The 27,389-nt window shown below is 34.6% G+C and overlaps 1 protein-coding gene across 1 annotated transcript; it reads left to right on the forward strand.

Annotated features, from left to right (window-relative positions):
* Positions 1–6,600: 6,600 nt before the first annotated feature.
* On the forward strand, positions 6,601–26,263 carry LOC130051003 (uncharacterized). The gene is made up of 10 exons (XM_056152100.1): positions 6,601–7,636; positions 8,293–8,422; positions 8,563–8,701; positions 9,716–9,911; positions 11,161–12,331; positions 12,655–12,751; positions 13,069–13,147; positions 14,264–14,396; positions 23,446–25,470; positions 26,107–26,263. Exons 1-10 carry the CDS (start codon positions 7,628–7,630, stop codon positions 26,238–26,240), a joined length of 4,113 nt encoding a protein of 1,370 aa, XP_056008075.1. The 5' UTR covers positions 6,601–7,627; the 3' UTR covers positions 26,241–26,263.
* The last annotated feature ends 1,126 nt before the right edge of the window (positions 26,264–27,389 follow it).

The raw sequence follows: 27,389 nt of genomic DNA on the forward strand, positions 1-27,389 counted from the left end.
ATTGATGAATTCTCGTCTATTTTGGTGTAGTTTGAGTGAAAAGGGATATAATTTAACAACTAAATACTTTAGCTATATAATAAAAGGGTTATTGAACTTATATAGGTGAATATTGGCACTCGTTGGCTGTCAAAATGCACTCGCAAGCTCGTGCATTTTCACAGCCAACTCGTGCCAATATTCACCAATATTAGTTCAATAACCCTATAGAACTGGAAAATGATTTTGAACCGAGCAACAGTATCCATAAGGAATCTAGGAAATTCCTTAATTTGCACAGAGAGCTTTGGAGTTTGAAATGAACTGTCAAGTTCGGTCAAATATGTATAACAATGATGTTGCGTAGATTAACTTTCATTGTAATTAGCATAATATACATGTGCTTTTTAAAGTGGAGAGAAACCAATAAAAAACATAACATGTAAAAAGAAAAACTATCATGAAAAATATAATTACAAGTAGTATTTTGTTTCAGTACATGCCTTTCAACACCTGCTTAATCTAAAATGCCGTTTGCCTGAAAATCCACGTATGCAATATAAATATATATATATATATATATATATATAGATAGATAGATAGATAGATAGATAGATAGATATTGTCAGGAACTTATGTCTGTTTTTCAAGGTATTTGCGATGAAATAGAAGTTCCTATTGCCGAGGAAAATCTGAAGGTCCTACTACCGTTATGACGTTTTGGGGTTTTGAGATAGATACTATACATATCAGGGATTTATCAGCCTATTTTGGGAAACGCCATTTTTTCAAAATTGGGAAAATTCAATCGACAATTTGCTGAAATTGGGAAAAATAACAAAATGATATACATATATATACATAAATATGTACTTGTTTTCATATTAGAATTATTAAAATTGTTTTCATGTATATATTTCAGATTAACTTTAATTTTCACAGAAACACAACAGTGCTTACTTGGTTAGACTTCATAAGCAAATTCTGACAATATTGTCCAAAAACACATGTGTAAGTCTATTTCTTAATGGAGTGCAAATAATATTTATTAAGGAAAAGCCTCTCTCTACAGTGGCAGTAGAGACAGGAAAAATGCAAAGAAGTTCCAAGAGTTTGAGAAACAAGTTTGGAGGTTTCCAATTGTCATAAATTTTCTCAGAAGACCCTATGACTGTGTAAGGTTTGTGGGACGGCATTTTCACTATCAACGCCGATATTTCGTCTTCATCAATAAAATATGGATCGTACTGTTTATTGACATACTTTTTAAGTTACAGAAAAGGGCAGCCAGAATTATATTGAACAATAGGAACTTCTACAGCTGATATTTTAGTGTTCTTAAATGGATGCCTGTTCATGATTATTTTGTATATAGAAAACTAGTGCTTGCTTTTAAGGTTCTTAATAACATGACACCAGAATATATGAACGTTTTTAGTTTTGTCAGCCAAGTTAGTTCCAGAACAACAAGAAGTAGCGATAGTGGCATTTTATATTTACCAAAAGTTCGAACTGAATATTATAAACGGTCTTTTAAGGTATCCTCCACAATTTTATGGAATCAGTTGCCCGAGTCTGTCACAAGCTGTGGTTCTATTACATCTTTTAAATCAGCATATTTGCAGCATTATTTCTAAGTGATATATATATATGATGTATATGTTTATTTTCCCCCAGTGATATCGTGTGTGTATTTTATGTATATATTTTATATTATGTTATCTATTTTTCTATTCTCTCATTTATCTGTCTGTGAATATTTTTATACAGGATCACAATGTAAACTAGTCATTTGTACTAATTGTCCTATCCTGTCTAAATAAAAGAATTTATTATTATTAATATGTTGTACGGTGTGACCGTTGAGACCAGCGAAGCCCTAAAACATCTTGCAACACGACTTTTATCCGCGTCTTCATTTAACGAGGGAAATATAACGCGCTTGGTGTAAACAGTTACAAATTGTGACGTCACTGAACAGACATTATTTGTCGAAATGCGCATCTGGTGCATCAAAATTGGTACCGTATAAGTTTGACATTAGCTGCAATGTTTTTTCTTCTTCTCTCAAACCAAGCAAAAACAAACATTTTGAAGCTATGAGAAAGCTTGTCTGGAATTTAAAAACGTTTATGGTACTTTCTAAACAATCTAATTATTTTAATTACGGGTTTGTCAATGAAGTATACCGCAGTGACGGCGACATTTTTGCAGAAGCATTATGGGTAATACTCATCTTTTTTCAGCTGAAGAAGAGCAAATCACGTGACTCATATGTGTAATCATTGGAGCGAGCTCGTCGCGTCGCTTCGCGACGCGAGCTTCGCTCGCTATTATTATTATTACTGTTCCGTACCTCTTCCATACATGTCCCAAAAAGGTGAATTTTTCTTGGTGACTTGAACTAGAAATGATGTCTAAAATGATGAGTGTGTGTATGAATGTTTGGGAGAAATTCAAAGATGTAATGAACCTGGACGAAAAGTCACGTGACAAGCAGGTAGAGGACTCCGAAAATTGACCGATATTTGTCTTTTCTACGGCAAAATTGTACATATTTGTGGGTATTTTGGATTTATAAAATTGTGTTCCGTGTGCTTTGTTATGGATAGTTAGAAATTTGTATATATGTGTGTGTGTGTGTGTGTGTGTGTGTGTGTGTTGGTCTACCTACATTTCTGAGGTATTATATATGTTAACACACCAACAGACTGAGGTATGTGTGAAATACCGAGGTACATTTTCCGTGACCTCGGAATGTATACCTCTGTTTTGGTGTATATATTCTATGGTGATTGCGTGGTTTCAATATCTCAGTTACCTCGGTATGTCGTCAGTTGGCTGAAAGGTGTGTGACCTGCCTCATTCGACTCATATTTTACCACTTTCAACTTTTTACACACGCTTTGCATATCCTTTATCGTGATTGGCTGATTTTTGATTGGTTGACTAGCTAAAACTCGGAACTCGTTTAAACACTTCTAGACTCCTCGGGATTTTACGACTTGGATCACAACAAAAACTTTTAAGGTAAGACTTTTCTGTAGACATTTTTATAATATAAGAACACATTTTATATATATATATATATATATATATATATATATACCTTATGTACCTTTGTTATACCTTATATACCTTATGTACCTTTGACAAAGATTTATAATTCTACAAAGTTATTAAGATTTTATTAGGAAATCCACGCGTTTTATCGTACAAAAATGGCGTTCTGTTTAAACAAATAGGTTTTTGAATTTGAAGAATATTGTTAGAAGAAGATCAAAACAATATTTGAGATCAGTTTTAATCAGAAACTGGAGTTGGTTACGGTATCCTTCGATTTGTATACGTTCAAAAAATTTCTCTAACGAGAAAATTCGGACGGTGAAGAACGAAATAAAAAAAAAAAGTTTTCTTATATTCTTATAGAATTTTAAGAATATGGTATATATGGTACTGCCATAAAATCTAATTTCTAGTCCGATTCCATTCCAGGCTCTTGATAATGTGCAAGTTTGGTATATTTGTTCTGCATTCATCAAGTTATTCAGTTCTTAAAGAGTTTATTTTTACTGAGGATTTTGAAGTTAATTTTTATGACAATGGTTTCTTATACATTTTTGAAAGTTACACTTCGTTTGTTATGTCGAAACTGGTCTTGGAAGATCAAGGGTATTTTCTTCAAATTATCAATGTTTGGTAAGATTGACTTGTGGAAGAAAATATTTGAAATACATACCTTGAAATCAATATGTCTTTAGTTCAAACTGTTATACTGATATTTTAATAGAATTCACATTAAAATTTGCATTTTGAAAAATCTGTGTCCATGGAAATAGCCAATAGTGCATTTGAGATATCCCTATATTATTTTAGTGAATTATCAAATACAATTTCTAAGCAAAATTTTGATATACAATATAAGGTTATGCATTTGTAAATTCCGATTCCAAATGAATTTAAATTTCAAATAATAAACATGGAAAATGCTTAGTTTATATGCAGTGTATGGGGAATATTGATGTATGTGTGTTAAAAATTACATTAAACTGTTGGGAATTAAACAGCATCTTTGACCTCTGGCACTAAGTTGTTAGTAACTATATATAGATTAAATAATTGTTTTGGTTGAAAGTAGTTGTACTGTATAGACACAGCCGGCACAGACCCACGTTTGGGTAAAGACTGATGCCAAATATTGAAATAATTAAAACACTTGATAAATTTTTCTACTTATATGTACCCAAGTTTCACCATAACCGTAGAATTAATTTTTTCAAGGGTAGAGCTTTGATTGGATATAGCACAAGGTCATAATTTTGATGATCCTGGGTTCAAGACTAACATTAATCTGCCAAATCAGACTTTTCAGAGTCCTATATAGTCAATACTCACAGCAAGTATTGAGACAGAATATAGAAATTGTAATTTGAAATGGTTAGTGAAATCATAAAACACAGTAAGCCATATGATAATAAATTGTTTCTGCCAATTTTTCTCTAAATCATTTTCACATGAAAAAGTTAATTGATTGAAGATCTCTCTCTCTCTCTCTCTCTCTCTCTCTCTCTCTCTCTCTCTCTCTCCCCAAATACCATTAGGTTGTCGTAATCTGTCCGGAATTATCCGCTGTTCAGAATTACCTGAACATACCCTATCTGTTTCGTACCAAGAGAAAATAGTCTAATATAAATATTTATACATAATATGTAGATCTATAGCATGATCAAGACATTCCATAGAGAGAAGAAAAAAATCAGTAGGGTAGTCTTGTACTAAAATTGTGTGTGAAAGGGGGGGGGGGGGGCTCAAAAGAAAAACGTAAGATGAGGAGATAGCAAATCGTAAAACCGTAAATACATGTAGATCTAGTTGTGTGTGATTTTGTGAGGGGAGGGAGTCATTTCATGAAAAGTTATTTGAAGCGATATATAAATGTGCATATATATCAAATCATCGTTGCAAACCACGGTCAATGTACGATTCAGCTCTATCATTCTGACTTTGTATGAGATTTGGTAGAATGACTATACATTTACAGAAAAGGAAATTATAATAACTCAAAATGTAAAGAATACTTAAACTGATGATGAATTGCTTTTATATTTTACAGGTGTCTTCCGGTGCCCCCTTAATTCCTTGTATTTTTAAATGTTCAATTTCTTGGGTATTTCGGGTGTACTTTTACACAAAATATGTAAATACAGAGTATTTTTATTTCAATGCAATACATAAGTCTGATCTATATGTTTATGTGGGAGATTTGCCATGTGAACGTGATAAAGAGCGTAAGGTCTAAGCTAATGAATCATCCCTCGGAGCGAAACGTCCCGCATTAAATTTGGTCCTAGTTAGTTTTTTTTTTTAATTGGTATAAATTAAATTATTCTAGATTTATAATTCATGATATTCATGTTTTTCACTGATTATCTACACGTTATCACTTAAACATGAATGTATGATAGAAAAATTGGTAGGTGAATTAATTCCGAGGTACTATGGACGATCGGGTTCGGGATAACAATTTTGGCGTAGCTTTTATTGATGGCGGGACGCCGTGCCGCGGGTTAGACCAAAGTGAAGGTTTGTCCAGTTCAGAATATGAGTACAGTCTTGTAAATGATAAAATGTTGTTCAGTTTGACAGAAAAATGCATATCAATTACCTGTCTAGTAATAGATCATAAGATGTAAAGGTCTGTAAATTATACTGCTTAGTGTTAGTTTAAATCTCGTGACGTCACTGGTTTTTGGATACATTGTATGTCATCACATAATACATATGTAATTTGGTGCTTTAGATCTATATAGATCTATATATACTTGAAATGCAATATGTATCATCCCTCATTAAATTGCTTTCGTCCTCGAAGACACGGCACAGCCCAGATTCTTTTCCCCTGGCAGGACTTTCACCTGCAAGTCCAGGGGTGGTGTATCTTGTATTTAAACCTTTTCGATTTACGATAATTAACTGTATCCTATTTCCACTTTTACTGACCGTGTAGCATGTGACAGCGTGGCGAGAATTTCATCGTAATCGAAAGCAAGTTTCTTGACTATTTCTACCTACGTGGCTACCTAGGTAGGCTAGCTACCTAGGTATTTAAACCTACTTAAAGTAGCTACTTCAACCTACTTTTACCTGTTTTTAAAAATATAAATAAATAATGATTTTAAACAGGTCAGTCGTTTTATGTATCAAGTGCATGTGCATGGCAAAATTCAAGTGTAAATTTGAATACTTTACGAGGGTGGAGAAGGTTGGGGAAATGCATGAAAAATCGCCCCAAAAACCTTTAATGTAAAAATGCATGAAGGTAAACTTTAAAATTAAAATAATAAAGATTTGTAAGACATTCTAGACTTCTTATCACGTAGCTTTGATCTTAATTAGCTCCTAGAAAATTGAACTGGGTGGAATTATTGATGCAAATTTGAAAGGTTAGAAAGTAATCATATTTTGCCCAATATTTTTATAGTATTCATCGTCATTGTAAGTGAATCAAGAAATTTGGTACACACAATATTGCGCCGTTCCTGCGTTTGGCCACGAAATGCAAGTAAAGGAAAAAGTAGGTAAAAATAGCTACCTAGAGTAGGTTTAAATACCTTGGTAGCCATAAGTAGCTACGTAGGTAGAAATAGTCTTTGGGCTGGACCTGAATAAGTTGCTCAATAAAGCCAACGATTAAAAAATCCTGCCCCTCTATATAGATGACCGCTATATTCCTCCCTCCTTAAATTGTCTTTGTCCTCAAAGACACGGCACAGCCCAGATTCTTTTCCCTCTGGCAGGACTTTCACCTGCAAGTCCAGGGGTGGTCAACAGCACCAAAAACAGGAAGGGAGAAAATGCAACGGACCAGACCTGGATTCGAGCCTGGTTCACCTGAATTCTCTAGTCAAGTGCTCTACCAACTGAACTATCTGGCCACTGGCGATCGAAACCGGCTGGCCGCTACATATAAAGACAGTGTATTTATATATTTATATACAGCCCAGTAGCTCAGTACTTTGTTACTAGCCTGAAAATACGGATCAGGCAACGAAATTAAGGGGAAATACTCGCTAAATGCGAGTTAAAAATTGACATAGCGAGTGAAAAATCACAAGTGATCGCAGCTTTTTGCGAGTAAAAAAAACCCCGATCTTTTTTTCAAGATATCCTTGGTTTATTGGCTGTACTTTGAACTTTACAATAATTTTGTCATGTGCATAGAAATGCTTTACAGAATGAATATACAAGTATTGAAAAAGTAAACGTTGATCGAATAAATAACTAAGGCCAAGGTCATCTCAGTCAGTGATGTCGAAGATGGCCTACTTCATGCACACTTTGGGCGTCTCAGAGACGTCTGATTTAAATAGCAAGCATGTTGATCTCGTCTGTGTTTACATTAAACAACACATGAAAGTGTTAGTGTCATGCTTCACGCAGTGTCCTGTAGTCTATAGCGAAACACTTACAGTTCGCGATTTTTTTAAAATTAGAATTTTTTAGGTGAAATTTCCAAAAGTTTTGAAGATATAGTTAGAATTGACGCAGTCTTCAAGATTTCAAACCACATGATGTTGTAAATAGGTGGTAGATCTCTGGACAACGAGTTCGCCGCACATGTGTACCCTATGACCCTCATCATGCACCAATGATACATGTATGTTGTCTGATAACTCATTAAAATTTAAATGAAAGAATTCTCAATATTATTTTTATTATTGCACTTTAAAGAAGATTTTTAAAAAGTGCCCTATATTTTGATATAGATACATGCTTGTTTTCTTAAATTCCTTTAAAATAGCAATCGATTGCAAAATGCTAGTAAAAGCTCAATTTTGCTAGTTGGAAAATAATCCACAAGCTAAAATTTGCTAGTAGTGAAAAAAGTTAATTTCGATCCCTGCGGATGTATGTTTAATTGCTGGGATAAAATTCAGAAATTCACTTCAAAATTAAGGATGATATCTCCCTTATGCATAACTCTGATCCTTAGACGAATTTGGCTCCATTTTTTGTGGCACTCTAGTTTTCCTCTTAGCTCTTCAAAATTTATTATTTCGAATTTCCAAAATTTCAGCTTGAGAATCACTGAAGAGACATTGTTTGTCGAAATGCGCATCTGGTGCATCAAAATTGGTACCGTATTAAAGTTTTACATAGCGGTGGAAGGATTTTTCGATCTTTGGCTTAATCTTATATGAGGATCTACATGTCCCAACAAAAGGATTTAAACGTGATGAATTACCCTTTAAACTGGAGAAATAACATAGAGTAATCACTAACTAGAAATTGATTGTTTCTTATCATTATCAGATTTCTGAAATGAATGCAAAAAGGAAAATCCGGAAAAGAAAAGTTGAAGAATCATTGCTGCTTAACTCTGAACAAAGAGAGTCTGATGAAAAGGAGAATTTTGAAGCAAAATTCATTAATGAAGAAATAGGTATTTGTATTAAGCAACTTCTTTGATTATCCAAGATTTTTCATTTATGAATTATAGTGCTAGGATCTAGAGAGGGCATACATATCATATGTTCAAAAAGAATACTCGCTATTTAAATACATGTATTTTTGTTTTGTTAGGGCAAGGTGTATTTGCCAAAAAAAAAATTATTGAAGGGGAGATACTACTAGAATATAGGGGAGAACTCATCGAAGGAGATTTTGATTCTGAAGATGACACATATGTTTTTCAATTACACTTTAAAAGAAAGCAATTTTGGTAAGTATAGAGGCTAGATGCCATTCTATAGCTTTTTTATGTCTTTACAAGGGGCAGTCTATGCGAAAGACGTCGGACCTGACCGATGTACAGTGCTTGAGGTCCGATGCATCATTTTTTACACCGGATCGAAATGTCTGATGTCTCAGTGTCCGGTTTTGAACTTTACTATTTTGATGCGGAGTCATTTAATTATTTGTTATAAGAAAAAATAGCACACAAATCCAAATATGTAAATGAATGTGATTAAAACCGCATGGACCGTCTAAAGTATTATACGTTTCACTTTTTTACATTAGGTTTTTCGATCGTAGTTATACATATATATACATATTTATTCATATTGAATAATTCCCAAAATGTTGTTTTTTCCAAATCAATACAGCATAAGGTAGCTTTTGAAATTGTTGTCGCATCACCATAACATTTTGATATGTTTTATGTGTTATGATACTATTTTTAGTTTGATAGCATCAATTTGACAACATGATACAAAAGAAGCCATGAGTTGATGTGTAAACAACAAACATTGTTTCAGTTTTGTTTTTATTTGCCACTGGATTAGTGATTTAATGTTATGGACTAGTGGATTTAAAAAGCTTGATTAGTCCTTGGACCAATGAATGTTGAGGAAAATTCATATGCCTGTGTAAGCATGCTAAGGCATTGAACCTCATCTGGGTTGAGGGTGTGGATAGTATCATGACCTAAAGTAGATCAAAGTGAACTGCTTTTTAGATTCTATAACTATCTTGATCATATCTTTCATGCTTTTAATCCACTGAACAGCCATTTTATGTATCATTTAATGCTTTAATTTCAATATTTTAATCTTTTAAAATTTGGATATAACTTGTGGCCGTTTCTTCAAAAAGTATGCTTTTAGCCAGATTTGTTTATTTCATTGTGAAAATTAATGTTGGTGATGAGGTTGTGTGTTTTATGATACATGTATGTTGATGCATAATTTTTATTATTACAGTCATTTTATTGACTTATTTTTCATTAAAACAGCATTGATGCTACAGAAAACAGATCATTTGGAAGATTACTAAATGATGAGCACAAAAAACCAAATTGTAAAGCAACGATAATTGAAGAAGATGGTAAACCCCATGTATATTTTGTTGCTGTCAGAGACATAAACACTGGGGAAGAACTACGATATAACTATGGTCCAGGAATTTATAGTTGGAGAACCTCTAAAACGGTATTTGAAACTTTTTGTTTTCCATTATTTAACTCTTGAAAGAATTTTGGGTTTATAAAGGAATCGTTTTATTATCATAATGTTTGCCTATCTATCCATCTGGTACTTTGCTAATTTGTAAATGTTCACATAGGGCTAAAATTTTTGAGCTATCAACTGGCAGTTTATGACTTAAATCAAGATTTTGCAAGTTAAATTAGGAGCTGATCGGTATTCTGCAACCGTAAATGTGTAACCAGGCTAGTGTTGTTGTTTTTTTAATGGGATCAAACACTTAACTTCAGTCAAAATAGTCAAGATGTGGACTAATCAAAATAACATGTCATGTCTGTGTTTTTGACTGCATTTGTTATCAAGGAACTTTGCAAATATTGTAAGGAAATCAAAAGTTTTACTATTGGTGACCTTGATCTGAGAATGGCCTGTTAAATTTAAAATAAGGAGTCATTTGACGACTTTGTCCCAAAGTTTTTTTTTAGCCCTGTTATTGAGGTCAGATTAACATTAAATGAATATTATACATGTAGTATTCAGATTTGTGCATTTATTAGGCAAAAAGAAATATATGTTAGTTTCCACTTTCATCTCAATATTATCAAGGGTTGGTAGGTACATGTAGGTAGTGTGTTGTTGGGGGGTTTTTTTCTCTCGATTTTATAGGTTGAATTATTTTTTAATGATTCAGTATTCTACTATGCATGAAATGTATAATTTAGTAATCAAATAAAAGTTATATGATAAATCAAAACAGTTCTTCCACTGTACTGTATACGAAAACTGTTCTGGTGTTTTGGAAGTATGTGCGTAATAGATAACTTAATAAGTTAATAAATATACTCTAGTTGTAGTGATGACATTTGCTAAATCTGTGAGAATGGGGGGAAAATATGTTGGGGTCGGCAGAAATTTTTAGGGTCGGTCGGGAAAGTGGAAACCAATATATATTTTTGGGCCTTACAAAGAATGATGCATGTTTGTAGCTTTAACTCGGGATAGAGTGAAAAATATATTTAGCATGTATAATATGAATTAAGTGATAAAGTTTTCTGTCATCCAATGCAAATTTGAATTAGTGTCTTTTCTTCTTTAACTGCTTTATATTTACAATGTATGTGTTGACATTTAGAAATGTATTTAATTAAGTAGGACTTAATTCCACTGAAGGTACTAAAAGAATAAAAACACTTCTATAGACAGTAATTCATAACATTTGTGAATGCTGTTAATGATTTTTTGAAATATTGTTTAGCGCCAAAGATGCAAAATAGGTGGAGACAAAGACTCTAAGCAAGGATCCACCAACAAAGATTCACACTCTACACGAGGAGCCACCACCAAAGATTTAGACTCTCCAAGAGGATCCACCACCAAAGGTTCACATTCCGGCTCTCCGCGAGGAGTCACCACCAAAGATTCAGACTCTATGGGAGGATCCACCACCAAAGATTCACATTCACACTCTACGCGAGGATCCACCACCAAAGATTCACACTCAGACTCTACACAAGGAGCCACCACCAAAGATTCACACTCAGACTCTACACAAGGAGCCACCATCAAAGATTCACGCCAAGACTCTACACGAGGAGCCACCACCAAAGATCCACACTCAGACTCTACACAAGGAGCCACCACCAAAGATCCACACTCAGACTCTACACAAGGAACCACCACCAAAGATTCACACTCAGACTTTACACAAGGAGCCACCACCAAAGATTCACACTCAGACTCTACACAAGGAGCCACCACCAAAGATTCAGACTCTACACAAGGAGCCACCACCAAAGATTCACACTCAGACTCTACACAAGGAGCCACCACCAAAGATTCACAATCAGACTCTACACAAGGATCCACCACCAAAGATCCACACTCAGACTCTGCACAAGGAGCCACCATCAAAGATTCAAACCAAGACTCTGCACAAGGAGCCACTACCAAAGATTCAGACTCTACAGGAGGATGCACCACCAAAGATTCAGACTCTCCGCAAGGAGCCACTACCAAAGGTTCACATTCAGACTCTATGCGAGGGGCCACCACCAAAGATTCAGACTCTCCACGAGGAGCCACCACCAAAGATTCAGACTATCCACGAGGAGCCACCACCAAAGATTCAGACTCTCCGCGAGGAGCCACCACCAAAGATTCAGACTATCCACGAGGAGCCACCACCAAAGATTCAGACTCTACACGAGGAGCCACCACCAAAGATTTAGACTCAGACTCTATGCAAGGATCCACCACCAAAGATTTAGACTCAGACTCTATGCAAGGAGCCACCACCAAAGATTTAGACTCAGATTCTATGCGAGGAGCCACAACCAAAGATTTAGACTCAGACTCTATGCGAGGAACCACCACTAAAAAGTCAGACTCTACACGAGGAGCCACCACCAAAGATTCACGCTTAGAAGGTATATAAATATATATGTGTAAAGTGTGTATGTGTATTTGCTCTTGGAAATGCAAAATTATGATAGAAACATTGACAATGAAATAACTTATTAAAAAGGTTCATATTTTGCATAAAAATATAAACATATGAATAGTAAAAGTTTTTTTCTTTTTGGGGGCAAACTGAAATTAATTTTGACAATTTAAATTTCTGTCATGGTCACCCAAATGGCGAGTCCAATTTTCCAGTGTTGACCAGTGAATTCTACATTATTACATGAATTGAGAATTGCTTTGTAAATATAGTTCTTTTCTGAAATTTATTCTCAACTTTGGTTGATAGATGTTGGGATGTGTCTTGCAAAAATAACGGTGATCAAGAAGGATGATAGTTTAGGAGCCATTTACCATATGAATGAAGAGGAATGTGTCATTGGAAGGTATAATTAAGTAATATAAAATGAATTTTTAATTTTTGTGTGTGTTATATTTGGAGATTTTACCACACAAATTTTTTTACAATTGCTAGAATTTTTTCACAGTAAAACTTTTCTAATCCAACATTTTCTGGAAAGAAAATGTGTGGGATAGTACATCAATCTATCATGCAGTTTCATTTAATAAATAGGAGTATGCTTGCAGTAATGTGAATATTTGTAATACACATTAAGAATTCATGATTATTGACTTAAAAACAATGTGACTAAACTTATATTTTTAATATTTTAGATTTAATACTCTTTTTATTGATTTGTAGTGGAAGAGAGTGTAATATAAAAGTGTCCCTAACAAATGTTGACAATATTCATGCAGTTGTTGCAGTTGACAGATTCAAGGTAACGTACTATCTATATGTAAATCATTAGATCTCCACTCGGTGTGTGCCTTGTAGTGATTGGTCTTTCCGTCTATTTTTCTAATTTAATTTGTGTGGAGCAAACTTCACTCATAGAGTGTCCATGAGTAGAGTGTGCTGTGACTTTGAACCAATTTTATGGATCATGGGTCAAAGTCATAAACAACTTTTGTGTTGAATCCTTGTCCAGAGCATATTTTTTCTCTCCTTGACCCAATCTTTCTTATCCTTCACACATAAGAGTGCTTTTGGGAAGATTTTTAGTGCCCTTTAACCAATTCTATGGATCAAAGGTCAATGTATGAAAAATGTCACTGTAAAATCCTTGTATAGAACATATTTTCTCTCCCCTTGGTCCAGTCTTTGCCAAAACTTCACCCACAGATTATCTCTGGGTTTAAGGGTGTATTAATATTAAACCAATTCATTTAAGATCAAAGGTCAAGGTTAAAAAAATTCTGTAAATCTTTATGAGGTTTATGCTTTCTCCCATTGGCCCAATCTGACTCATATTTAATCCAGAGTGCTTGATGGTTATGCGTTTGCATTGACCTTGAACTAATTTCACAGAGTCAAGGGTTAAAGCAGATCTCTGTTTAAAATCCTTGTCATGAGCATATTTTTCTCCCGGTGGTCCTATCTTCTTCTTCTTCTTCCTGTAAGTACTGAACTGCCTCTGGCGTATTTTCGTACTGGCTCATATGTCATCCAAAAAGTGCCCATGGGTAAAATATAAGTCAGGAGTTGAGGTCATGTTCTTAATACATTCCTATATACAAGTCCTTTTCATCCCAATGACCCTTACAAAAAAAGTGGGGCCCTTTGAGATGATCTAGCTTACATATATTTTTCTTTAGTAGTCTAATTTGACTTACATGTACATTTGTAATAAACCTGACCAACATTTTTAGCAGTACTCTTTAAACAGTATCTCTAAAGTTCTTTAAGTCTTACTTTGATTTTCCCCTACAATTTTACTAAAATGTATTTTTAAAAAAATATTTATTTTTCTCCTTTTATAAATTCCTCATCCTGTTTGTACAACAAATGCTTTATATGATCCTTTCTTTGATTATCCACATTTCCAATTTTTCAGGCTTCCGTAACAAATTTTAGTAAAAAGTTTCCTGTCATTCTCAATGGAAAACCAATTGAAATTGGCAAAGAATTGAATGATGGAGATATGTTGGTCATTGGTGGCAGAAAATTTTTGTTCAATCATAAGAAAAGTAAGTACATTGTTATTTGATACTTGTCAAAAACATGATTATGAAACTTCAAAATATTTTTAGATTGGACGTTGTACAATATAGTTATCTTAGTTTGATGGATTAGTAATGTGTGTTCCATAGACTCTATGAAACTTATATTTAAGTCACCAGAAACACCTACCATTTACAGTTCAAGTTTTGAACCTTTATATTGATTATAAGAAGCAACTAGGCAAATCAAAGAGGTCAATGATTGGGAGTTAGTGAAATCTCGGATATATGGCTGACCACGACTCACCTGTTGGTATTTCTGATTACTCCTTTTTTGTTGTTACAATATTAAATAAAAAAACTTACAGAAATACAACATTTTAAATAGTTTGTTTATATTAATAAAGAGGTTCTACTTCAATAGCCTAATTTTAAAGATTTATGTGATTTAAACGATGCAAGATTTGAAAAAAAGTAAACAATAGGACATGCAATAAGTCACAAAATTTCAAAAAGTTGCAAATCCCTTGTTATTTATGGCTCCGGTTGCATGCGTACATTCAATGTACTTATTTACACATAAACACTAATGGTGCTTTGTAAGATAGCATGTTTACAAATAAAATTAGGTATTTACAAATATATATAATGCATTCCAGAATAAAAAAGGAAATTCCAGGAGTACTTTTTCTGGGTTTTAGAGCAAATCTGTCATAGGGTAAACGAATTAAGATAGAGGAATGTTCTCCTATCTCAAATGTTGATGTAGTAACATTACTCTATCCTCTGTGGATCTTATTGCTCAAAATCTCTAATAGAGGAATGTTCTCCTATCTCCAATGATGATGTAGTAACATTACTCTATCTTCAATGATCCTATGATAGAGGAATATTCTCCTATCTCAAATGCTGATGGAGTAACATTACTCTATCTTCTATGGATCTTATTGCTCAAAATCTCTGATAGAGGAATGTTCTCCTATCTCCAATGATGATGTAGTAACATTACTCTATTTTCAATGATCTTATTGCTCAAAATCTCTGATAGAGGAATATTCTCCAAACGCAAATGCTGACGGAGTAACATTATTCTATCTTCTATGGATCTTATTGCTCAAAATCTCTGATAGAGGAATATTCTCCTATCTCCAATGATGTTGTAGTAACATTACTCTATCCTCTGTGGATCTTATTGCTCAAAATCTCTAATAGAGGAATGTTCTATCTCCAATGATGATGTAGTAACATTACTCTATCTTCTGTGGAACCTATGATAGAGGAATGTTCTATCTCAATGCTGATGTAGTAACATTACTCTATCCTCTGTGGATCTTATTGCTCAAAATCTCTGATAGAGGAATGTTCTCCTATCTCCAATGATGATGTAGTAACATTACTCTATCTTCAATGATCTTATTGCTCAAAATCTCTGATAGAGGAATGTTCTCCTATCTCCAATGCTGATGTAGTAACATTACTCTATCTTCTATGGATTTTATTGCTCAAAATCTCTGATAGAGGAATATTCTCCTATCTTCAATGATGATGTAGTAACATTACTCTATCTTCTGTGGAACCTATGATAGAGGAATGTTCTCCTATTTCAAATGCTGATGGAGTAACATTACTCTATCTTCTATGGATCTTATTGTTCAAAATCTCACCGCGGTGGCCGAGAGGTTAGAGCGTTCACCCTGCATACGGAAGGCTGGGGTTTGAATCCAGGCTACGGCAGACCACAGCCTTAAGTCGTTAAAATAGGTAGTGACAGTTCCATCGCCAAACGCTCGGCATCAGCTGTGAATGTCACGGTTCCTCGGAGATTACCTTAAAAACGGATATCCCGTGTCACAGTAGGTGTGGCACGCTAAAGAACCGGAATGTTCTCCCATCTCAAATGTTGATGTAGTAACATATAGAGGAATGTTCTTCTATCTCAAATGTTGATGTAGTAACATTACTCTATCTTCTGTGGATCCTATGATTGAGGAATATTCTCCTATCTCAAATGCTGATGTAGTAACATTACTCTATCTTCTATGGATCTCATTGCTCAAATCTCTGATAGAGGAATATTCTCCTAATTCCAATGTTGATGAAGTAACATTACTCTATCTTCTATGGATCTTGTTGTACAGAAAAGTCTTAATAATTAGAAACTCTAATATTGTCTTTGTAAAGCACATGCTATCTGTGTATGTACTGCACTGTCTTAACAGTTGCTTGTTAAGGGGCATCCTAAACACTATTGTATTCATAACTGTTTGGTAAGAAAATCAATTTGATAAGGGAACTGTATCTTCTCTCAATGATCATGATATAAAGAATTTCTATGAACACACACACACACACACACATGCATTAGGGCATTGGTAAAGGGGCGGCAATCGCCGTCCCGATAATTTTGAAAACAAAATTGAAAACAAAAATGCAAAATTTGGAGAGGCGATATCTGCTAATTGGAGCGGTGAGTATAACGCGATCTGTGGTCAATAGAGCGGCAAAATGCGAAAGCCATTGTTTACACTAGCTGATGAAAATGGGATCTAAAATTAAGTGATAAGACAATGCCTTCTTGCTGTAAAAGAACCAATTTAGCAATACTGCTAACATAAACGTTCTGTCAATTCAATGAACAGGATATATGTATAATAAAATACATAATGGTAGAAGGCCAATCTCTAAAGCTTACAAAAGTATGAAACAATTAATTACATAGAATATTGAAAGAAGGATGAGGTAGACAGGGAATCCACACATTTCAGAGAAATTATCGCCACAAAAAATTATTTATAAAGTGGGGGAGGATGTAAGTAGTATCCATGCTTCAGGTGCCTGCATGTGGATGAATGCTCTGGATTTCTTTCATAATATAATTTCAATTCCTTAGACTAATAATTTTGTCACATGCATCATCCAATTCGGATTTCATGAAAATATAGTTACAATTTACATTACCAATTTATTTAAGATTTTCAAATATGACAGGAAAATTACAATAATATAAATGTGATGTGTTTATAAGTTATAAAGGAACGTGATATCTTCTGTCCCCTCAAGAATTTTACTTTTTATCAATGGTGGAGAGAGAGAGAGAGAGAGAGAGAGAGAGAGAGAGAGAGAGAGAGAAGAATCACATTATCAAAGTTATCAGTTTGACAACAGGCTGATAATTGAATGCACATCAATGTATCAAATCCATCATGAATATTCTTATAGGTTGCATATTATATATACATGTATATATACATGTATGTACGTATCCATCTTGAAGAATCTTACAACATATAGAGGTCATTACGTGCATATACCTCAGAACTGATCATTCCACACACATACATATTGTAGGTGTGACACAGTTATGTACAGCTTTTACAGATTCCGACACTGGTTTAATTCTAATAGATCAAAACAAGAACTATTACTTTTGTCAATGTGTTTTTACTACATTTGTATATCTGATGCTTTTTTTTTAATCAAATAAAGATTTAATATAATTATGTATTTTTACAATTAATATGAATGATCTGTGATTACAGTACAAATCAATCATGATACATGCATGTACTTACATAGTTACAACTTTTTAGGAAAACAGAAATCACATATTATTAGCCTGTTTACACAGCAACAGCTAAGATGTTCAGATTTCAACATTTGACCTGAAATCTCAGGCACATTGACACAGCCACCAGCTAGCCCACTGTGATTAATTTATGTTATCAATTTGTGTAGAGCTGATAGGCACAACAACTGCAGGATGATGCTATATTTATAGATTCACAAAGGTGGCTTGATCATTCTAATCTTCACTAGCATATTATTAGATTTTGAGTTCCCAAGGGTACAATTGTATATGTAAAAATGATGTGATTGAATGTCTGAGAAAATGATTACTTACTCTAACTCTGAAGTCTAGCTTGGATAGAGGGGGAGATAAGGCCATCTTAAAGGCCGGGAGTAACCTAGAAAAATTTACACCCCTACAGCAATATATATGGCAAGAGGACAGGGCTTAGCAGTGTTATCAGAATAAGCAACAGTCTGATGCTTGACTCTACACGTGCTCTGTAGCAGACGATATTTTGAACAGGGAACTTGCATGATTTATCAAAATAAACTAAAGTTTTCCTGTATTTTTCTACCACTTTGCTCAATCTGTGAGGCACTGAAAGGATATGTTTTTACTTTAACAAAACTTCACCCTACGAACTACAAAATGAATTCATCATTGTTTTATCCATGTCTTTTAAAACATATAGTTTTTTGATAATATACACAAATATTGGTATATATGATATACTAATACTTATGATTTTCCTCTTGGTACCTTTCAATTATGAGAAGAATTTGGAGGGAAATTGTAGCTGTGCAATGGAGGACATGTGCATTGAAGGATTATTAAGAAACACTTTGTCCATTATGATATTTGGAGACCTACTGTCTGTGATTGTCTCTTTTGACGTTGTAATGTTCACACGTAAGAGTCCAGATTGAGAGTAATTTTAAAGTGATGGTTGATCAATTGGACATTTGTCATCATTAGTGAGAGACAATGGGATTTACACTGGCCTAGGATATCGTTGCTTGATCAGAAAAACATCATGCTTGACATTATTCTAGAAAAGGTACCAGCTATCCTGCAAAACTCTGAAACAGCGATCAGACTGAACAGTCCTAATGAGTTATTTTTATAAAGTTAACAAATTTTTTAAAGGAATGTGATTATATTTAATTAAAAAATAAAATCTGGATTTACCAATGATATATGAGTAAGTACTTTTTTTCCAAGTTATACGGTGATTTGATTACATGTTTCCTTTGGTGCAATCCCCCTTATCTAGAACTAGACAAGCATGCTCATGCAATATGTGAGTCAACATCCGGTGTAAACAATAACAAAAGATAATCACACCCACAAAGTTTGAAGTACAAATTTAGCCCTGCTTCAGATTTTTTAGGCCAAAATTAAAACTTCATGAGAATTTATATCTAAAATAGATATGGCCAATATATGCACAGTTATGAGGGGAACAAACATACCCATTTTAAAATTTAAGTACAACAGCTTAATCTTTATTTTTGCAAAATAAGTGCTGCAATCTGAATGTGACCAGAAAATTCATATATTCCACCATTTTCACCGATTGGCTGCTTTTATATCCAATTGCCGGCCTTTAAGTGTGTGTGATTAAGGGCCCCGGGAGAGGAATGTACACTCTTAAACAATATGTATATATACCCATAATCATTACAGCATTACATTATATCAGATGAACTACTACTGTCACACTTCAAAATGTTGCACTGCACACATTTAACACAGTGTTACAAATGTAAGGTGAACATAACGAACAGTGATCAATCTCATAACTCCTACAAGAAATACAAAATAGATAGTTGGGCAAACAAAATCTATAAATTAGCACGATGAAATATACAATAGATATAACTAAAACACTTTACACATCTAAGGACGGTGCTTGAGCTAGGGGCTCTAAGGGTGCAGATCGGCCCCAAATTTACATATCTTTAAAATTCAGTCAATAAACTTGACATTACTCTATTGTTACTCTTGGCCATTTAGTTGTTCTTAATAGAGGCATATATCTGGGAAGTCTTGTATCAATGATGTCACATTCACCTGGTATTATGATGTTGTTTCCACAACAAGAGGCCTAGGGGCCTTATAGGTCACCTGAGTATCATGTAACAACTTTCCAATGTTTGAATTAGGTTTGTGTTTAAATATAAGAATTTTACTTTTGGATGGAAGAAACATTGAATAGCTATGTGGTCATGAAGTACATGTGTCATTTTAGAAGATTTTTTAAAATTACACTCATTTTGATGGTTTTTGTCCCACCACTCAGGCCCCAGGGGGGCAGGGACCACGATTTTCACAATTGTTGTTCCCCTCCACCCACAGATGCTGTATGCCAAAATTGGTTGAAATTGGTTCAGGGGTTTCAGAGAAGAAGCTGAAAATGTTCAAATGTTAACGCACGACGACGGACAAAAACAGAAGATTTTCAAAGAAATATTGCATTTTCACTATATAATCAATCAGCCCCGCCTTTGCACCAGAACCCCTGACCCAGGGGCCATAAATTTCAGTTTTGAAAGAAGCATCCTTGATCATCATTATCATACTATTAGTTTGTCTACTTAATACCCAGCAGCAGAGGAGAAGATTGTCAAAGAAATAAAATGCATTTTCACTATATGATCAATAGGGCCCCACCCTAATACCAGAACCCCTGACCCAGGGGCCTTGAATTTCACAATTTTGAAAGAGGCATCCTTGCTCATCATAACCATGCTATTGGTTTGTCTACTTAATACCCAAGGACAGAGAAGAAGATTTTCAAAGAAATAATGCATTTTCACTATATGACTTATAGAGCCCCACCCTAGCACCAGAACCCCTGATCCAGGGGCCATGAATTTCACAATTTTTAAAGAGGCATCCTTGCTCATCATTACCATGCTATTAGTTTGTCTACTTAATACCCAAAGACAGAGAAGAAGATTTTCAAAGAATTTCTACATTTTCACTATATGACCAATAGAGCCCCACCCTAACACACCAGAACCCCTGATCCAGGGGCCATGAATTTTACAATTTTTAAAGAGACATCCTTGCTCATCATTACCATGCTATTATTTTGTCTACTTAATACCCAGAGACAGAGAAGAAGATTTTCAAAGAATTTCTACATTTTCACTGTATGACCAATAGAGCCCCACCCTAACACTAGAACCCCTGCCCAGGGGCCATGAATTTCACAATTTTGGTAGAGGGCTCAACGCTCATTATAATTATGCCCACAGTTTGGCTTCTTGATGTCCAGGAGTAAAGAAGAAGATTTTTTAAAATTACACTCATTTTGATGGTTTTTGCCCCACCCCTCAGGCCCCAGGGGGGCAGGGACCACAAATTTCACAAATTTTGTTCCCCTCCACCCACATATGCTATATGCCAAAATTGGTTGAAATTGGTTCAGGGGTTTCAGAGAAGAAGCTGAAAATGTTCAAATGTTAACGCACGACGACGGACAAAAACAGATAGCAATAGGTCACCTGAATGATTCAGGTGACCTAAAAATCATAAAAATCTCATATTCCTCTATCAGAGATTTTGAGCAATAAGATCCACAGAGGATAGAGTAATGTTACTACATCATCATTGGAGATAGGAGAATATTCCTCTATCAGAGATTTTGAGCAATAAGATCCATAGAAGATAGAATAATGTTACTCCGTCAGCATTTGCGTTTGGAGAATATTCCTCTATCAGAGATTTTGAGCAATAAGATCATTGAAAATAGAGTAATGTTACTACATCATCATTGGAGATAGGAGAATACTCCTCTATCAGAGATTTTGAGCAATACGATTCATAGAAGATAGAGTAATGTTACTCCATCAGCATTTGCGATAGGAGAATATTCCTCTATCAGAGATTTTGAGCAATAAGATCATTGAAGATAGAGTAATGTTACTACATCATCATTGGAGATAGGAGAACATTCCTCTATCAGAGATTTTGAGCAATAAGATCCACAGAGGATAGAGTAATGTTACTACATCAGCATTGAGATAGGAGAACATTCCTCTATCATAGGTTCCACAGAAGATAGAGTAATGTTACTACATCATCATTGGAGATAGGATAACATTCCTCTATCAGATATTTTGAGCAATAAGATCCACAGAGGATAGAGTAATGTTATTACACCATCATTGGAGATAGGAGAATATTCCTCTATCAGAGATTTTGAGCAATAAGATCCATAGAAGATAGAGTAATGTTACTCCATCAGCATTTGCGATAGGAGAATATTCCTCTATCAGAGATTTTGAGCAACAAGATCATTGAAGATAGAGTAATGTTACTACATCATCATTGGAGATAGGAGAACATTCCTCTATCAGAGATTTTGAGCAATAAGATCCACAGAGGATAGAGTAATGTTACTACATCAGCATTGAGATAGGAGAACATTCCTCTATCATAGGTTCCACAGAAGATAGAGTAATGTTACTACATCATCATTGGAGATAGGAGAATATTCCTCTATCAGAGATTTTGAGCAACAAGATCCATAGAAGATAGAGTAATGTTACTCCATCAGCATTGGAGATAGGAGAATATTCCTCTATCATGGGATCATTGAAGATAGAGTAATGTTACTACATCATCATTGGAGATAGGAGAACATTCCTCTATCAGAGATTTTGAGCAATAAGATCCACAGAGGATAGAGTAATGTTACTACATCAACATTTGAGATAGGAGAACATTCCTCTATCTTAATTCGTTTACCCTATGACAGATTTGCTCTAAAACCCAGAAAAAGTACTCCTGGAATTTCCTTTTTTATTCTGGAATGCATTATATAGTAAATACTAAAAGTGCATGTTGAGGGACACATACTTCTGTATTAACACATGATAAATAGTAATAGAGTTATTTACACATGGTAAACATGGATGTTGCATGGTGAGGTATGATGTATGCATTAAATGCGAATGTTGCATAGTGAGGTATTTAATGTTAACACATGTATGGTAAACACAGATGTTGCATAGTGAGGTATTTAATGTTAACACATGTATGGTAAACACAGATGTTGCATAGTGAGGTATTTAATGTTAACACATGTATGGTAAACACAGATGTTGCATAGTGAGGTATTTAATGTTAACACATGTATGGTAAACACTAATGTTGCATAGTGAGGTATTTAATGTTAACACATGTATAAATACAGATGTTGCATAGTGAACTATTTAAAGTTAACACATGTATGGTAAACACTTATAGTGCATAGTGAGCTATAAATACCCGAGGAATTAAATGTTTTTTGTATGCAACATGTTCAAATACACTTTCATTGTAATAATATTTTGACTTAATAATTCAAATGATCTCTTCAACATTGTTATTGAACTTGCAAAAGAAATACAGAGAGTATAGAGGAACAGTTGAAAAATGAAGTCATATAAATTTCAGAGATATTTCTTGCTAAATTTGAAACATTATTTTAAATCCATTTTATGGTTTATTTAGGTTGCAATAGTCACTCGGATCTTTTTGAGGACTCGTCTGAACATTCTGATCCTTTTGACCCAGACTATGAAATGTCAGAGGATGCAGACAATGTGACTTCAGAAGACAGTTGTGATGAAATAATTGAGGAAGAAGTTGAACTTGTTTCAGATTCAGGTTCGGATGTTATTCCTTATCAAGGACCACTCCAATTTTTGGACCAGGAGGAAACAGTTAGTTCAACATCAGAGCTTATGGCTTTAAATTCAGCATCAAAGCACCAAAAGCAAAGAGCTACAGATTTTGTATTCAAGAATGACATCATTTCAAGTACCGTTAAAGATGTGGAAGTTCAGCAATCTGGGAATCAGGATGGGATTCGTGTTTGGGACAAGGTACACTATTGTGTGTACTGCGAAAAAGGATTCACCAATATAACTAAACATTATTTGGGAGTACATTCAAATGAAACAGATGTGCAACATATCAAATCTCATCCTTTAAAGTCCACCAATAGAAAACTTGCCCTAATGAAGCTGAGAAACAGTGGTGATTTTCAACACAATTATGAAGTGTTAAGAACACGCCATGGAACTTTAGTAACTTTTACTAGAAATTGGAATGAAACTTCTGCAGACCAATTTCTGCCTTGTCAATATTGTTTGGGATTTTTCCTTAAATCTTCTTTATGGCGACACACCAAAAATTGTCCGTTTGCTCCTGAAAGAAAAGAAAAATACAGAAAAGTATCATCACAATCCATGCTGCTTCTTCCAACTAGCACAGATGTTAGCGAAGGCCTAAGAGAAAAGGTATTAAGCCGAATGTCTGCTGATGAAATTAGTATAGCAGCCAGGAATGATCCTATTATTGTGAGAGTTGGGGAAAAACTTTATCAGAAACATGGACACTTGACTCACCTCTATACATATGTAAGTCAAAAGATGAGAGAACTTGGAAGATTACTGATTTTACTTAGAGAAACTGACAAAGATATTAATTCTCTAGATGATGCAATCCATCCAAAGAAGTACCCTGCTGTGGTAAAATGTACAAAAACATTATGTGGCTTTCAAGAAAACTCAAATTCATACAATAATCCATCCTTAGCACTGAAGTTGGGACATTCTCTTAAAAAATGTGCAAAAATCAAAAATTCCTTAGCCCTGATTCAAGGAAATGGAGATTCAACCAAAGACGCAGAGGGATTTTTCACTCTGTGTGAAAACGAATGGACTGATTCAGTCTCAAGCAGTGCATTTCAGACGTTGGCATCAAACAAATTGAACAAAGGTCATGGGTTACCTCTCGCAGAAGACATCCAAAAAATGCAAACTCTTCTGAAGGAAAAAACTGAAGAGCTTGTTATTCAGCTACAAAAATCAGTGAAGAAATCTGTATGGGATGAGCTGAATCAAGTGACATTGGCCAGACTTGTGATGTTTAACAGACGCAGAGGTGGAGAGTCAGAGAGAATGACACTTGCGTCTTTCTGTGAAAAAAGGTCAAAGAGTGACTCACTAAAAGAAATTGAAGATTCCTTAAAACCACTTGAAAGAATCCTCTGTAAAACCTTTTCAAGAGTTGAAATTCGTGGAAAAAGAGGACGTATGGTCCCAATCTTAATAACACCAGCACTAGAGAGGAGCATAGTTTTGCTAAATGAAACCAGGGAACAGGCTGGAGTAAGTAAAAGCAATCCTTATGTCTTTGCCAGGTCAGGCTTCAGTTCCCTTAACCCAATCCGAAGCTCAGATTGTCTTCGAAAGTTTGCTGAAGAAAGTGGGGTTAAAAACACTCGGAATTTGACTAGTACAAAGCTGAGGAAACACGTTGCTACAGTATCACAAATTTTAAATTTAGAGAAAAGTGACATTGAAATCATGGCAGGTTTCCTTGGACATGACATTAGGGTGCACACATCATTTTACAGGCTCCCAAGCGATACATTACAGATTGCAAGAATGGGAACAATTCTGACTGCTTTTGACAACGGAGAAATTTCAAAATACAGTGGAAAATCTTTGGACCAAATTGCCTGTGAAGGTATTTTTGTTATTCTAAAACAAAATTGCTTTAATTATTTGTGTATATAGGCCTAATTGATAATGTCAGAGCTAGGTTTTCAAATTATAGACCATTGTGGTCAATATTGGTCACATCAAAATATGAAAAGTTATATAGTCATATATTTGGAAGTTTTAAGATTACCCAGTTGTGAATTTTCAACCTCTTCCATGAAACTAACAGGTCATTTTCAATCAAAAATGATTTAAACCTCATATGGGTAGAGGGCTGAACTGCTGCTTTTGAAGCCCTCTCCTGAGGAACTTGTGGGTTGCAGAGACAAAATTTCTTATTTCAAAATCGTCTTCACTATTTGACACAAAGTGCATATTTACAACAAGCAAGTGTGCCTCAACATAAATGTGAAATTCCTTATGATAAGGTGTAATATATGCATAGTTGAAGAGTATGCTATCTTTAAAATCTTTGTTATCAAGACTGTAGGAGACACACTGAGTGCATAGTTATATATATAGATGTAGTTTAAACAATGTGACAGGTCTTGATTTATATTATAAATAACTCTGCCTGAGGTGGGGATTATTCTGTATACATCTCTTGATCCATGGTAATCTTCATTGTCAATTATTTTCATATCATTTTTTTTTATTGAAGACATTAAACTTGGCAATGAAGAAGGTGAAGAGGATATGAGCAGTAGTGGAGAGGAAAGTGATGAAGACAATTGTCACAGAGGAAAAACGAGGAAGCTGAATCCTCCAAAAGGTGAAAAAAAGAAGAAAAATTAAACAAAAGTTACATGCAGTACTTTAAAACCATTTGTAAACTTTGGCTTTCAGCCAAAAATATATTGTAATGAAAAAGAACTGCTATACACACATATTCTGTCTTCAAAAAATTTCATAATTGACCAAATAAAAGTGTCAAATATGAAGGGGGAAAATGACTACTTTACACAGTGTACTGTGTTCAGAACAGGACATTTGTGATGTCCAGACCTGTGATTCTTCCGTCGGAAGACAAAATCTCCCGAATTTGAGCCCCCCTTCCGTTCCTTCCGTTAAAATGTAAAATCTTCCGTCATTTCAAATTTTCAACAACAAAAATTTTCTGAGCGCTATTTTTCGATATTGATAAGGAAAAACCCCGAGACAATCGAAAGTCGTCTTTTGAATTACGTATTTCCGATCGAGCTCGAGCTTCGCGATATTTGTGTAACTGAAAGTGTTTCCGGTCAAAACAAACCTCACAATTTCGTGTTTAATTCCATTTATTTCATAAGTATTTGTTGTTTATTTCACCTCAGCATTTGAGATACAGGTATATTGACGGTATATTTACCCGTCCATTCTTTTTCAATTTTTTTTTTATCCCGGAATATTCATTAAAGTTTAATATGTTTTACGGCGTGACCGTGTTTGAGGGCGAAGCAAAAAAGTTTTGGCATTAGTACCTATATCCAAAACAGGACAAAAATAACCCAAAGTTAGCACTAGGACAGAGCTGTATCAAAGCATCCTAATTTTGGACATTTGATCCGCCTATATATTGAACGCGGGAAATATAACGCAATCGATGTAAACAGTACATTGTGACGTCATATTCAGCGTCGTTATTTAGCAAATTTACAAACATAGCGTTTGAACCACAACAAAAAACATGGCGTTAATCGTGGAGTGATTATATATGATTAAGAAAATAAGATTTACATGCTTTTACGGATTTTATGTAACATCTCAGAACGACGTGAACTAGGGTAGACGAGATTCAAAATGGAGAAATACATGTCCACGCGATAGTATTCGAATCGACGCCATTGGTACCAAACTTTTCAAATATTTATACTTTGAATTTTCGATCAGCTGACTTGCATTTTCTGTTGTTACTTTGCAACTTGTTTTATAAAATCATTCCATCTGGTTTACCACAAGTGTGTT

The sequence above is a fragment of the Ostrea edulis genome, chromosome 10 (genome assembly GCF_947568905.1).
Source record: "Ostrea edulis chromosome 10, xbOstEdul1.1, whole genome shotgun sequence".
In the NCBI taxonomy this organism is placed as follows: Eukaryota; Metazoa; Mollusca; class Bivalvia; order Ostreida; family Ostreidae; genus Ostrea; species Ostrea edulis.